The sequence below is a fragment of the Haemorhous mexicanus genome, chromosome 2 (assembly GCF_027477595.1).
Source record: "Haemorhous mexicanus isolate bHaeMex1 chromosome 2, bHaeMex1.pri, whole genome shotgun sequence".
Lineage (NCBI taxonomy): Eukaryota > Metazoa > Chordata > Aves > Passeriformes > Fringillidae > Haemorhous > Haemorhous mexicanus.
The window spans coordinates 33,105,952-33,120,960 of record NC_082342.1 but is presented as its reverse complement, the minus strand read 5'-3'; the positions used below and the strand labels follow the sequence as shown (position 1 = coordinate 33,120,960).

At 42.9% G+C, this 15,009-nt stretch overlaps 1 protein-coding gene across 1 annotated transcript in view; it reads right to left on the bottom strand.

The window, feature by feature from the left end:
* The window catches only part of PRMT8 (protein arginine methyltransferase 8), a 57,012-nt gene extending 45,741 nt beyond the window's left edge, over nucleotides 1-11,271 (bottom strand). Inside the window, exons 1-2 of the mRNA XM_059838307.1 lie at nucleotides 11,145-11,271; nucleotides 10,074-10,217 (exon numbers count right to left, since the gene is read on the bottom strand). Coding sequence (XP_059694290.1) covers nucleotides 10,074-10,148 — 75 coding nt within the window. The 5' untranslated portion in view covers nucleotides 10,149-10,217; nucleotides 11,145-11,271. The remainder of the gene's footprint in view (nucleotides 1-10,073; nucleotides 10,218-11,144) is intronic.
* Nucleotides 11,272-15,009: the final 3,738 nt, after the last annotated feature.

Sequence of the window (15,009 nt, the reverse complement as noted above, 5' to 3'; positions counted from 1 at the left end):
TTACTGATAAGAACAGTCTTCAAGGAGCCACAGAATGATTCTGTGATTTTTTGATAATGAATTTAAGTATTTCTACTGTTGTATTTAAGTATTTTGACTCTATTTCCCCATCTCTTCCCTCTCCTTCCTTCCTTCCCTTCTTCCCTTCTTCCCTCTTAATCCTTTCTCCTTCCTTCCCTTCCCTTTTCACCCTCTCTTAATTTTTCCCTCCATCCACCTGCCCACCCACTTTCCTGACTGCCTTTTGTCTCTCTCGCCTTTTCTTTTCCAACCTCACAAAATAATTTTGTTATATAGTTTGACCTCCAGTAAATTTGCAAAGCATTCTGTTACATGGCTAAATATAGTACTATATAAATACAATATTTTCCAGAACAGGGCTTTTACTTTAGGGTAACTTTACATTTGCCTCTTCTAACCCAAAGAATCTAAGAGATCAGCAAACTTACACAGAGCTGAAAAGGATTCAGGTGAAATTTCAGTCTGCAACACACTTTCTTGCACACTAAAATTTGTAAATTTGTTCCCTTTCTTTATCTTCTCTGCCCAATAACTATTTCATATCTCAGTTTTGCTATTTTGCATCCTTGGTCTGCTTCAGGCTCGCAGAGGGTTTACTGGGTTTTACCAAAGCCAACGAAACTGAAAGGGTAATGATGGCCCTTACCCTTTTTTAAGGCTCAACAACAGGCAAGCATCCCTAGCAACTGCAGAACACCCCCTGCTCCTACTAAATTTGGCTAATCCTAATTAGGTTTAAAACACTGTGCCTCCTAAGGAGACAGCTATATTGTGTGATGGGGTTAACTCTATCTCATTTTATTTCCTCCTGGAAACAGCTGCTCCACATGCACACTAAGACAAGATGCAAACTGTGGGTAAGAAGCAGTGTTACTTTTTAGATTTGACCTCTCTTTCCAGGGAAAACATGAAACTACTGACCCAAAATACTGAAGTAAAACATGCCAGATATACAGCTGGGCTCTGTCACAGGGGACTTCTGCAAAATACACTTTGCTGATGCTACTTGGCCAAGTGCATTAATCAGTTAGTCTTCTACTACATTCTTTCATTTAGGAAAATATTCTTCCTTTCCATTCTCATAACAATTTCTGCACAGCCTTTAGTTAAAAAGAGGTAAGCAAGACTCTGTATAATGGAATGGTCATGGCCTGAGAAGACGACCTGTAAGAAGATATTGCTGTGTTCTGAACTTGATTTGTGAAAGAGGAGACTAAGGGACAATCTAACAGCAGCCTGCAAGTACTTGAAAGATAGTTACAAAGAATATGGAAGAGAACTCTTCCAAATACTAGCAGATGAGATAATGAGGTGAAAAGGTCACAACCTGCAATTATTGAGGTTCGGATAGGACAATAGAAAAACTTGTCCTCTGAGAGGTCTGCTGAGGGTGCAGCCCTGGAAGAGGTTACCCAGAGAGGCAGTGGAATCTCTGTGCTTGGAGATTTTCAAGACTTGGCCAGAGACAGCAACATGATCTAATGCTGGTGACTGTTCCTTCCTGGCTGTGAGGTTGCATGAGATGGTCTGCAGAAGTTTGTCCAAATCAACAGGTCTGGTTTTGCCACACCACTGGGATCCCTATCTATATAGGACTCAGAGGTGTTACTCCTGATACATCCTAATGTAAATCATATCAGAGTAAAATAAAAAAGTACAAATCCTTTACTTCAGACAGGTTAATGCGTACTATGGAGCTCAATCAGGAGATCTTTGGTCCTCAAATAGAAGTAGTTCAGAATGAGTTACAGGAAGGGTAAATTACTTTGCTGTTTGTGACTAAGGAAAAGAATATCAGTAGCTGGTCTTTCTCCTAAGTTGGGGTCAAATTTCACAATGGATTGAAGAATAGCATATGGACACAACTAAAAACTGAAACAGATGGCAACATCTCCTCTCTTCCTATCTAAATGAGAAATTAAGGTCCAAAGCAGAAATAAGTTTGAACTGGTGGATTGTTGTTGGAAGGCCCTGTCTAGGTCACACATTATTCTGGGCTCTGAGACCAGGTCTGAGCCTTCCTGGTCCCATTGGAAGCAATGAAACATAAGCTGTCTGGCCAAAAAAGGACAAGCAGGACAGGAGAACTGGGAGGGCACACATGACCCCAAGTGTGCTTTGTGGTCACTGAGGGATCACTTCAACACTACTTCTTGCAGTATTACAACATATTACTGCTTCCCAGACAGTAGATGTTGACTTTCACCATGCTGACACGAGAGATGGAAGTGCTACTTTTTCTTTCAAAAAGGGGGACCAGGGAGGAACTGTGGCAGAATGTCTCAAATATGCTTGGTACCTTGGGACAGCACTAGGAGAGCACTAGGAACTGAAGAGTGTGCTCTAGACCAAACAGAATGCTGAATGGGAAGCTTGCCAGCTGCACTATGGTGAAGAGCTTGGCACCAGGAAAAGCTGAGGAAGACAGTGGTATCAAACAATGTTTTAGAAAATACCCACCTCCATGCCCTTCTTCCAAGGTGGGTTCCCACCCCTCAAAGAAAAAAAAAAAAAAAAAAGAAAAGCCTAAGAGCCTAAGTAACTCCTTTTCTTTTGTGAGCAATGGTTAGAAAAAGTGGTAATGCCTCTTTTTAAACAGGAATTCACTCTGGGAGGAAAGGACCCAGGTACAGTCCTCAATACTCACAAACTTGCAAAAGCATGCACCGCAGGACAGGATATTTTAACTGAGGGAGAATGGTATTCTCTTCACCTTCATTATTGCTTCTCTGTCAAAAATTTCAGCTAAACAATTTTTTCTCACCTTAATATCCTTTCAAATGTTTTATTACTAAAATATTCTGTCCATTTTGGAAAGAAAAACATTGAGATTTTATTTATGATCACCTAGCATTTCACACTCAAAATACAAAGGAAAATTATCTTTAATTTCTGCACTTAACAGAATTTTCAGAAAAGTGAACTTGACAGTGAGTGCTTTTGAAAATGAGTCTGCCTTATTTCCAATTCTGGTCTTTAAATCTCCGAATTGTTGATGCAATAAAATGAAGATAAATAGATTTTCTGTTCCAGATTTTTAAAGTGAGTTTCCACTTTTGCAATTATGTAGATCATGGAAAAGACACCATTTTACATGCCTTTTAAAATATTGGGGTTCTTTATTTTTCAGAACTGGGACTTAGCAAATCTAGCACATTAAAAATATGTAAAGCTATAATCCTTGACCTTACTGTACCTCTTAAATCATAGAATCAATCACAGAACTGTAGAGTCATAGCATCACAGAATAAGCTGAGTTGGAAGGGACCCATCAGGTCATTGAGTCCAGCTCCTGGCCCTGCACAGGACATCCTCAAAAATCACACTGTGTGCCTGAGAGTGTTGTCCAACACTTCTTGAACTCTGTCAGGCTTGGTGCTGTGACCACTTCCCTGGAGAGCCTGTTCCAGTGCCCAATAACCCTTTGGGTAGAAAACTCTTCCTGATATCCAGCCTAAGCCTTTCCTGACTCAGCTTCATGCTGTTCCATTCAAGTCCTGTCACTGGTCACAAGAGTGAAGAGATCAGTACCTGCCCCTCCACAAGTTTAATCTCAGCTTAAAAGTGAAATAGAAAGAATTAAGTAGTGTCCATCCTGTCGCTGTCGCTGTGAAGTAACTCAGCTCCCATGCAACACCCTTAAAGAAATACCATGCCAAAAGACATGATGAAGCCAGCCAGGACCTGTTCAAGAACACAGGAAGAAGACAGGTAGGCTGTGATTAATCAACAATTGCTCCATTCTGGCATGAGGAAGACACCTGTGTGGTCATCAACTCAACCACTTACTGGGTTATCTCCTCTTTGCTTCCTTGAGATGAGCGTTTTTTTGTTTCTGTTAATTACAGGTTACTCCCAAAGAAAAAAGAAAAATATGGAAAAGAACCATTTTATCCCAAACTTCTAGATCAAAGTAAAGACAGAATCAAAGCTAGTGATCAGGGCAGCAGGTACGCAGAATTCTCTGTGGAATCAGAAGTAGTAGCAAAAAGTTTCATCATTCACCCCCTTCAGCTGTTCATTATCTCACCTGTCAAGGGACTGAACTTTGTTGCAAACTCAGAAAGGCTGAGATAAAATCTTATGAACATAACAGATTCAATGCTTTTTTACCTTTAAGTATTTCTCTACTCTGCCTTTACCAGTAAAGGCACAAGCCTTCATCTTTCACAATCAGGATGGAACTTTGGAAGGCATGTGAATCACTCTTGCTAAGCTCACATTTTGTATGGATGTAGAACAGTTACAGAATCTATCATGTACAGAGTATCTTGTGCTCTTCTCTGAAGAATTTTGTGCTTTTCACAATGACTGAAGTTGGAAAAAAAGTTTTCAACTGAGGTTGAAAAAAAAGTGTCATTAAAGCCTGCTTACTAGCATGGAAGTCCTCTTTTAGCATTGGCACAAGGACATAATGTGATTTGGCCCATGATGTCACCAATATGAACCAGACCCTTTCTAAAAATCCCAGTCTTCTTGACACTAAAATGTTACTCCCTATGCTGGCAGAGGATGAACCATGATAAGGTATCTTTATCTTGAAACTCTTCTTTGAGTGATTGCTGTTACTCTCTACTTAAACATAAGTGTTTCTTCAGCCTATCTCTATTATTAATGCCAACTAAAATCTATTTCTTCAATGTGGCCAAAATATCATGGTCAATACCTTGAACTTAGAGTATGAAATTTGAGAAAGGAGTGGAATGCTTTTAGCTCTATCTTCAGCTGAGCTAAATTAATGTTCTGCACAGATGAAGTTGTAGAAGGTGGCTCAGAGCCATATTTCTGCTCCCCCACTCTTGAATTGGCTAGAAACCAAAAAAGGCCCCTATGACTACGTTAGATCCACCTTGGACTAGTACCTTGTGCTAGTTCTAACAGCATGGGCAACTCAGCTCTCCTGGGAGCATTGTAAAGGATCAAAATGTGTTGGAGGTGGAATATGCCCTGCTTTAACTCAGAGCTGCCTCTATAGCCCTTGGGAATTTGGCTACACCCTCAGTGAAGCCCTGACATCCTGGGTCAGCTTTCTGACTGCCTTGTCAGCAGCACAACACCTCTGGATCATGAGCCAGTCATCTGGTCTCTGTAGCTCACCTACACCACTTGCACACACCCACAACTTTTCCCGTTCTAAGTTATGTGACGCAGGCATGTGGGCACTCCGTGAGGTTGAAATTTGTGTTACAAACTGCCTCCTCAGCTGGCTCTGGGACACCAGGCCAGACCTCTTGTGACTTCTGTTAGCACAAGATGCACACCATAGAGCAGTGCCATTTCTCTCTTGGGTAAACATCACCCACTCAATTCATATATGCTGTTCTAAGCAATCTAATAACACCAAATAAGAAATTTCTACAAGACCTCTCACTAATGAACCATAGAATCCACTAGGATAAATGGAAAAGCTTGGAGAGAATTAATTATATCTGCAAGATCACCCAGCACAATAACCAGGTTTGGATTACTGAATAAATTCAGTCCAATTTTCTCTGTTACACACAGTCCTGTTCTTCTGTTGATTTCTGCTCTGGTAGCTTATTAAGGAGAAATCCCTCTTCCTACTTATAAATCACAAATAGAAGCTCATGGTTTCAATAGATTCTGTAATATCTTTTTTCCCCCTCAGTAGTGTTATGACTGGATTTCAGGCAGATAGAACACTTTAACCTCCCCACTTCTGACAACAGAACAGTCAGTTACCTTTGCTGACCCGGATCACACAATCCTGAATCCATTTTATTCATCTGTTTAGGGAAGAACATCTATTAGGCATGTTACCCCAAATCTAACCAAAGCCCAAGGTTTGCATAATAGGTCATTCTGGAAGGACTCCATTATGCTACCATAAATAAATTAACTGATCTCTCTATTCTTAGCAATGAGACAAGAATCTTTTCTCTCTATAGACTGTGAAGCCTTCAGCACAAGAATAGCTTTTATGAAGTTACTGAGCAATTAGATTGTACAAAACCAGATCAGTTTCAAGTTCTAGGATTGTTTCAGTCAGACACTAGCCTGTCACAGGTAGATATCTTTTGGATGTGCACACAAACCCTGGCACCTTGTGCTATTGCAGCACTTTGTGGTTTTTGCACCTTCTCAGTACTTAAAGGGGGCCTATGAGAAAGATGGGGACAAACTTCGTAGCAGGACCTGTTGTGGCAGGACAAGGGCATAATGGTTTTAAACTAAAAGAGGGTCAATTTAGACTAAATTTATATATAGACAAGACAAAAGGAAGAAATTTTTTACAATGAGGATGGTGAAACACTGGCACAGGTTGCCCAGAGAGGCGATTAACACCCCGTCTATGAAAGCATACAATGTCAGGTTGGATGGGGCTCTGAGCAACCTGGTCAAGTCGAAGATATCCTCCCCACGGCAAGGTGGGGGAGTAGATGACCTGTAATTTTCCTTCCAACTCAAATTATTCTATGATTCTATGGTTGTGTTCCCTTCATTTGGCACAGGCTCACAAGTTACAGCCAGGCACACTTCTTGTGAAATCACACTTCTTTCAGATTTTTTTTCTCCATCACTGATACCAGGCCTACTACTGATAAGGATTCCAAATAATACATTTAAAATAAAAAAACCCAGAACCCAAAATCTACAGCAGGTCAGCACCACGAATTTTGCAGAACCTTTGTGCGTATATTCTACAAAGAACAGTTTCTCTTTTACTTTGTTTTCTGTCAGAGTGTCTTTAATTATTTGCAGAGAATGCAATTCTGCATGTGTTATTTATGCAGATTGTCTCTTTTATTTAGACAATCCTCCTTTCATGACTAAAGATACAGAGGTTCATTCTTGTATCTTGAGGAGAGATTCTCAAGCTTTTGTTCCAGTGGAAAATCTCTTAATATTCATGTGATGGCCATGGGCAATAAAGATTTTCTGCATCTTTTTTCCTTGTGTGCTGCAGACACGGATCTGAAACAATTCTGGCAGGTTTCCTATTAGTGGGACCCTGTGGCATTTAGTGAGGGTCTAAAGAGAAAAATCTTAGGTGTTTTTCCCCCTTGACTTTTATTTTTCTACAAAACACTGTGTATTCTCAGGGTACTATAAACACATACAAAAAACCACTGGTCCTACGTAAACTCAGGCAGATAGACTGATATCAGGCTGTTATCAGTGAAATAAACTGCAAAACCATTCTGATAGTTCTGATATTCTGATCCAAGGCCCAACAGCACCTGTGGCAACACTTGGACTGACTTGACCATGTTTTGTATCAAGATAAAATGCTGTGGGGATCCCAGTGATGTAAATGTCTGTATAGCTGGAACCATGGGAGCGCACTCCTCTAAGTTTCCTGGTAACACAAGGTGTCTTCCTTGACTGAAAAGCAATGCTAGTGAGCAATTTCTTTTCTAGTCTGTATTTCTGCTTGAGGAAACAGTGAGTGCTGTCTTACTGTAGCTTTGCTTTTTCCTTGTCTGTGCCTGTTATCATCACTTCTTTAAGCTCTTTAAGCTGAAGAGGTAGCATGGGCAACAGAGGGTAGTCAAGGGAATAAAAAGTTTTTCATGCACTGTCCATGCTCCTTGACTTAATGTATTGTTTTAAACTGCCCTACAACTGAAAGAGTATATTTGCCGTATTTGGCTAAAACTTTGAATAAATGCCCTCAGTTGTGGTAGATTTAAAAAAAAAACAACAACCCTGAAACATGAAAAATATACTATGAAGCTGTAACACAAGTAAATTGGGTCAAATCAATCTGAGCAAGAACCAGACTGTCTTTGGAATAATTTGGTAGAAGGGCATTCTGACAAGTTGTTAAATGTTTTAATTCTTCATCTCTCTTTACTGCTGATTTTGTTTATATCATGGCTATATGGCTGTGACATCAAAATTCTTCAGAAATTTAATAACAAATAATGAGTATTACTGGTACCCCATTGTTTCAAATGAAGTAAATTTATACCAGTTCCTGATTTTCTCTGACACTGTGGTAAGTCCAAAAGTGAGATATTTTGTCCAGTATTCCTTCTGTCACACACATTTGTTAACTTCAGGAGAAAGTTAGACAAATACAGGTTTGAAGGTCAAACTGGTATCATATGGCTTTGCTAAATATAGATGCTTTCTGAGTAAAAGAGCTTCACAGGTCTTGGCATATTTTGCTTGGTGCACTTCTACCTCTGCACATATGCAGACAGACAACTTCTCTCAGACCACATCAGAAATATGAACATTAAGAAAATAGAAAATATCTAGGCAGGGGTTACAAATGTATCCCTTCTGATTTTCTGAAGGGATATGGAGCAGGATATGCCTAATCTGCAATATTTTCACTCTCATTTCACAAGTCTGTCACTGATGGATACTCTGAGGAGACGAAGAACAGCATTTTAATATTCTCCTAACCTGTATGCAGCATTGGAATGAATCTGTTTTTGTTTAAAAAATCCTTCTCCATAAAATGACATTGCAGCATGTGCAGCATTGCACAAGCAGGAAAACATGATTAAACGACAAAAATGTGCTAAGACAGAATGAAATAGAAGAGGAATCTTTAAAGAGCTCTTTTCACCTATTTTCCCTGTCTAAAAACAATTTCCATTGACAAAAATGGCTTTGAAAGGAACTGTCTGTGCTTGTACATTTCTTGTTGCAATCCTGTCCTGGGATCCTGGGACCTATAATGCAATATGTGCTGTCAGGACTACGACAGTTTACAGATGTGCAGCCAGACTTATTGCTATTTATAGATGTCTCTTCTGCAAGCAGTACTCTATGGGGTTGTAGTGCAGTAGCAGGCATGTTCTTTGATTTAGTGCTTACATCATATTCATTTAAGAAAATTTGGCTGTTCACCTGGCACGGAAAAGGAGGCACATTTATGAAGGTCAAGCAGAGAGAACACTACTGTGAAGAGAAATGTGGATGGAATTCATGAGCGAGCAGGACACCTACTGGGAGGACTAACTGAAAGAAGGAGACATTAGGCAGAGATGTGGAAATAATAAAGAATGGAATAGTCATGTGTTCACAGTAGGTTTTGCTCTTTATTCCCTCTGTGGGGTAACTGGAGAGAAGGTTCAGTGCTGCCCCTGCAAGGGCAAAGCTGTAAAGTTGTTTGGGGTGCAGTGTCCGTGGGGTCTGTACATGGCTGTGCTGCATCTTGCTAAAGCATGTGTTAAGTGTTCAGTCAGAGTGCTAGGCACAGGCTATTAATAGAAACAGCGAGTTTGGCACACGCTCGCACTTTCGCCTGTCTCCTTCTCACACGCTCACAGAGATGCTGGGACTGCATCCTGCATCCTTCTGCTTTTCCAGACCTGAGACTTCGCACACTGCTGTATGCCCTGAGAAGTCTCAGTGAGGTCAAGACAGCCCCAGACAAGTAAACAGGGGCTGCTCAACCCCAATGTTGAGGAAGCAGAAGGTAACGGGTGGGGGAGCGGCGGGGATGGGGTGGATTTCTTGCAGAAAACCTGAGACCTCTCAAGGTACCCTCCCGGCCTGAAGGCAGTGCAAAGCTATTTTCGGCACTGCCCAGGCCAACCGGACAGCTCCCGCCTCGGGCAGCTCCGCTCTGGTAATATCCAGGATGCTGCAGAGACACGGATGCTCCTAAAGTGGCCCCGAAGGATCCCAGCCAAGGCTGCCGGCGGAAAGCACGGGGAGCTGGCCAAGGTGCTGCCGCAAGAGACGGTCTGTCCCTTTCGGCGCGTCCAACACCCGAATTACCGCCGCCCTCCCCCGCTGCCCCCGGAGCCGACCCGCGGAGCCGCCGCTCCGCACGGCCACCCAACTTCCCGGGAAGCGGCCGCGGAGCGGCGGCTCGGGCAGCCCCGAGCGCCCGGAGGGCTCGGCGCCGGGCAAACTTCTCTGCCTACGGGGAACGGAGGGATCCGGGGGGAAGGGAGGTGGGGGGCAGAGGGGGGGCGAATGCAGGAAACCACAGCAGCACGGCAGGCAGGAGCTGGCCGGAGGGGCCGGGAAAGTTGTTCTGCACTTCCTGCTGCTTCTGCCCGGGGATCAGTGCTCGGGGCTGGGGGAGCGCGGCGCCGGCTCCGGCTCGCATCCTTACTCACCTCGGTGCTGTCGGCAGCGTTCTCCGCCATTTTCCTCCTTAGGAGCAGGCAGCGGGAGGAGTGTTTCATTCCCATAAGAGCTAGCCAAGGGGTTGGGGCTTCGGGGCTGGTGTTTTGGTTTGTGTTTTCAAAGATCTCCAAACACTGGTGTGCGCCAAAGGACAGGGAGATAAAAAAAAATATGGAAAACAGCAATAAATCAGTCAGCTTTGTCCTTTCTGCGTCGTCCACAGGAATGTTTGTCTCCTCTTAGCATCGGGAGCTCCTCAGGCACTTTCAAGTCCTCCTCTTTCTCCCCTCTCCTCCACCTCCAGCGAGTTCTTGGGGTGGGCAGAGAGAGGCGGCACACACTCTTCAGGTTAAACTAAAAGGCTGTCGGGCTATGAGTCCTCCCCTTCAGAGAAAGCAGTCAGGCTAAACAGGAGAGAAGCACCAGCTAAACTGAACTTGGGCGTGCAGTGACCAGCTGGGCATCTTTGTGTCCTGTGGCTACTCTTCCAGAGGCAGAGGGAGCCAGAGACAAAGCAACAGGACAAGGAAATCATAGCCCTTTATTTTCCTTCTTTGGGCTTCTTTCTTTCTCTCTACGTCCCAGGACACTTCCTTTAAAGACGGTCACAGAATTTGCCACCCTCTTTCTATGAACGTCTTCTGAAATAGAAATCCCTTCTCCTCCTCCTTCCCTCCTCCCCCCCTCTCCCCTTCCCTCTCCTTTTCCCTTCCTTCTCTTCTCCCTTTCCCTCTCCCTACCCCTTCTGCTCTTGGGCAGAGCTTGGTGCCCCTCACTGGGAATTGCATTCACGTGTCTTTCGTAGGGAAAAAAAAAAAATATAATTTCAAGCTCCCCCCACCCGTCGCCTACACCCTCTCACACACAAGCACGCATTCACACGTACGCGCACACACGTTGTCTCCCTCTCACACAGACATGCACAATTTTTTTTCTCTTCCCCATCCCTCCTCTTCTTTTGAATCAGCAACACTTTTCTTTGCAAGGACTCTCGGCAAGGCTCTTAGAGAGCAACCGAAGAAGTCTGCTCCAGCTTCTTTCCTCCGAGTTAAGTAGCAAACCTGCTTTCTTAATATATCTTCTCGTGTGTGTGTTCTCCCAGCTCCTGTTTTACTTGAAGTTTTTCAGGAGGATCCACGCTCCGTCAGAGAGCCGTGAACTGGAGGAATATAGTCCCGATCCGGCTGCAGCTCCTGCTGAAAAGGGGGGAGGAGGAGCTGGGGGGAGGAGAGGGGAAGAGGCGGAGGGAGAGGTCTCGCTGGGGAGGGAAGGGAAGAGGCTAAAGGTGATTTGAACTTGTTTTTAGCCTTTTCCTAATGACATCTTCCTCTGTAGGAGTGCATCGCCACCTTCGCCACACGTTTATTTTGCTTTCACTCCTCCGGGCACTTTCTAGTTCTGAGTTGTCAGCTGGGAGGATTGGGTTTACCTCACTCGTGTTGCTGTGGGTAAGGGCGGGAGAGGGGGCGTATTACATAATTAATCCTTCCAACTTCACTTTCCGCAGCTCCATCTCCAGCCCACTGTTCTCACGTTTCTGTTTTGTTTTTATACGGAGGAGGTGAGAAAATAATGCTGGTGTGTGGGTGTGTGTTGCTCGAAGGATTTCAAGGACCAGAACAGGATTGCTGCTCTCTGAACAGTTTGAAATTATTTCCTCTGGGGGTGCCAATGGAGACCTGAAGAAGAGGTTTGAAAGATTACTTTCGATGCATCTTTTAAGGACATAGCCAGCTCAGATGCTTCATCAGTAATAGATCGTGATAGATTTGGGGTTTTGAGTTTTTGTCCCTTGCAGCCTATTTTAATATCTTTCAATTAGAGTTTATCCTCAGCTGACCTCTGGAATACTGACATACCATGAAGTACTGCCAAAACCCAGGAGGTCCCTGGGCACACGGGAGGCGGAAATATTCCTGGGGGTGGGGGAATGGAAATAAGAGTATAGGAATTAGAGAGTAGAGAGCAAAATCATTCTCCTGCCCCATGAGGATGAGGAGGTGGGGCCAAGAAAATTAAAGAGGCAAATTTTTCCTTTTTACTTGAACAACCCTCACAAATTCTTGCTCAGAAACACATTAGATTTCAGGAATTTGTAATAAGCCGCATAGCAATAAGAAAGAAACCTGGGGAAGCAGAAGGTGTGTGGCATGCTGAAATGTCAAGTGGCAATGAGAATATGCCATGTAGGGCACAATGGTACCATATGAAGTGGTTTCAGAATGTGAGAATATGTTTTAGACACACGTTCCGTACACACTGAATCTGGACCTCAGTGCGACACTTTGCAGAGCCGTTTGATCACTCAGTCTTTCAAAAGCTTCTGATTTGCCCCTCTTCCTTTCATCTCACGTTTATTTTGACACATCAAGTTCTTTCATTAGCTCCACATCACTGCTAATTTTTTCAGTAATCATCCACACCTCCTGTGTTTGTATAGTAGAATTCAATTTCACACCTTCTAGGCATGAGACTTAAGTAATGACAGAGGTGGAAGCGGTTCATCTCCCTTTTCTTTGTGACATTCATAGAGCTTTTGAAAGTCTTAAAACCCTTCAAATATGAAAACATCTATAGTCATTGCCAAGTATTCTAAAGCTACTCTCATAATTTTGGGCTATGGGCCTCTTCCTCACCAACTACTTCAATTTCTAGGTGAAGGGGTAAGGGGAAAAAGTAGTCAGCAGATAAAAACTTAATGCCTCTGCAGACTTTGTCACAATGTTTTTCTCTGCTATGGAGTGAATATCTGGTGGTTAGTGAGCGCACAAAGTTTTAGTCAGCATGCATTTGGACTAACCTGCATAGTTTTAGTGTGTCTTTTCTATTTTCAGGTGATACACACAGCTAAACTTAGCCTAATTAAACATTTTAAAATAAGCCAGTGTTCTATATAGAGAAAAAGAATTTGATTTTGAAAAACTACTCCAGAACATATTTTCCAGTTTTCTCTGACAGCTGGGTTTGTATTTCTGGTACAGCTCAATCACTCTTTAGTCAGCTAAATGAGGCATCAGATTTTCAAAAGCACTCGGCAACTAGCAAAGTTGGCAGGCAGAGATTTAATATATCCTTCTCTTCTATGCTTCAGATACTGCATGACTTACCCTGGCACCTATTCTTGTCCTCCTCCACCTCTTTGTCAACACAGATGATACCAGACTGCTCATCCTTGAACGTGGTGCTGATGTTTTAGAGATACTGGGAAAGCCTTCCAGTCTCTTAGTTTCCAGCATAAGCATGAATGTTTTGGTCCTGAGCGCCTTTGGAAATCTGCCAGATGGTTGGTGTTTCACTCCATTTATGTTCTATATGTGATTGAGGAAACTGCTTTGAAAACATACACACAGATTTCTCTGACCTGCTTTATTCCAAAGGGAAGATGACTGGTCCTACTGGAACCATTTTTTTTTTAAATCAGGTAGAAGTTTTTGCTTGTAATAATTTTTAAGACACTCAGAGCAGTTTGTTTGCATACACGGATGTCTGTGAGCACAAAAAGACACTTGGCCAGTCCTTCAGTTTGAGTATGACGCTCAGTGCAAGTTCTTGCACTTGCAACACTGAACTTGAGGAATGTGAGCTTTCACACTGTTTAGGGGACAAATTATACTCCCATCCTATGAATACAAATCCTGCTGACATTACCCATTACCCAAGGGTGATAGCTGGTTATTGGAACTATCACGGGAACATATTTCCGAACCCCTGCTCTGTTAGATCTTGAGGAAAACAAAACTGTCATGAAGAAAATGTCATGGTGGTAGAAGTGCATTTGCAGCAAAGCCAGGAGGTGTCAAAAGTATCTTCTGAGTTTAAATATAACATGTGTAAGTACATGTGAAGGTCACCAAGTATTAGGAATTGAGTAGAGTGGTGCTGAAGGGGAAGTGGAAAGGGAAGCATTTATTGCTTCAGAATTCCAATAATAGCAGCTGTGGTTGAGGCTGCTGTGCTACTTGCTGAGTGTGGCAATAACACTGTGCTGGCCCTCAGAAGATTCAGACTTATTGCCAGCTTTATCATGAGCTTGGATGAAATCCAGATGTCTGCATTTGAGGTGGGGTAATCCTGTGCATAGATGCAGGCTGAGAAATTGCAGAGCAGCCCTTCTGGAAAGCACCTGGGGGCTGTGGGGTGGAGGTGCAGCTGGGTGTGACTCATCAGGCGCTCTCGCTGCATGAAGGGCCGGCTGCATCGTTCATCCACATCAAATGGAAAGTGGACACTGGGGTGAGGGAAGTGTGACTCTCTCTGCTTGGAGCTGCTGAGCCTACATCATTGATTCTGTCTCCAGAGCTGGGTCCTGTGGTTCAGGAAGGAGGCTGATACATTGCAGATGGCTCAGTGAAAGCCTGCTACAATGGTCTCTTAGGAGCTAAACTCTGAGGAAAACTGTCCAAAACTGCCTTTTTGAGCTATTAATGTCTTATGACTAGCTTTAAGCATTGTAGCTACAATGACCCAAACTCCATTTGGTACAGTCAGATCATATGAAAATGGGCAACAGCTGCACGTTAGGGCTTTGGAAGTTCAGACTGAGTATTAGCCAATTCTTGGACTATGAATCCACTTCCTATTTGGATGGCAAAATATTGCAGCAAAAATCTATTCCAATATCCTCACCAAATTTTGTTATCAAATCAATTTTTTTTGTTATGTAATTTGTTATTGGAGGGAACACTTTGCATTGGTTTTTATTGCATTGTTATTTATTTATCCTGTATCATCACTTTGCATTGTTTTTTATTGCTCAGGAAGTCACGGTGACTTCCTTTCTCTCAAAAGGTACCTTTGGCAATCTTCAATCTTACCAGTCTCTTCATGCACTTTTATCCCTACTGTGTCTCAAAGTTGCCAGTACTTCCAATATTACTCTTATTCCTGAAACTTGCCCATGTTAATTCTGAAGAATTTGAAGTGAAT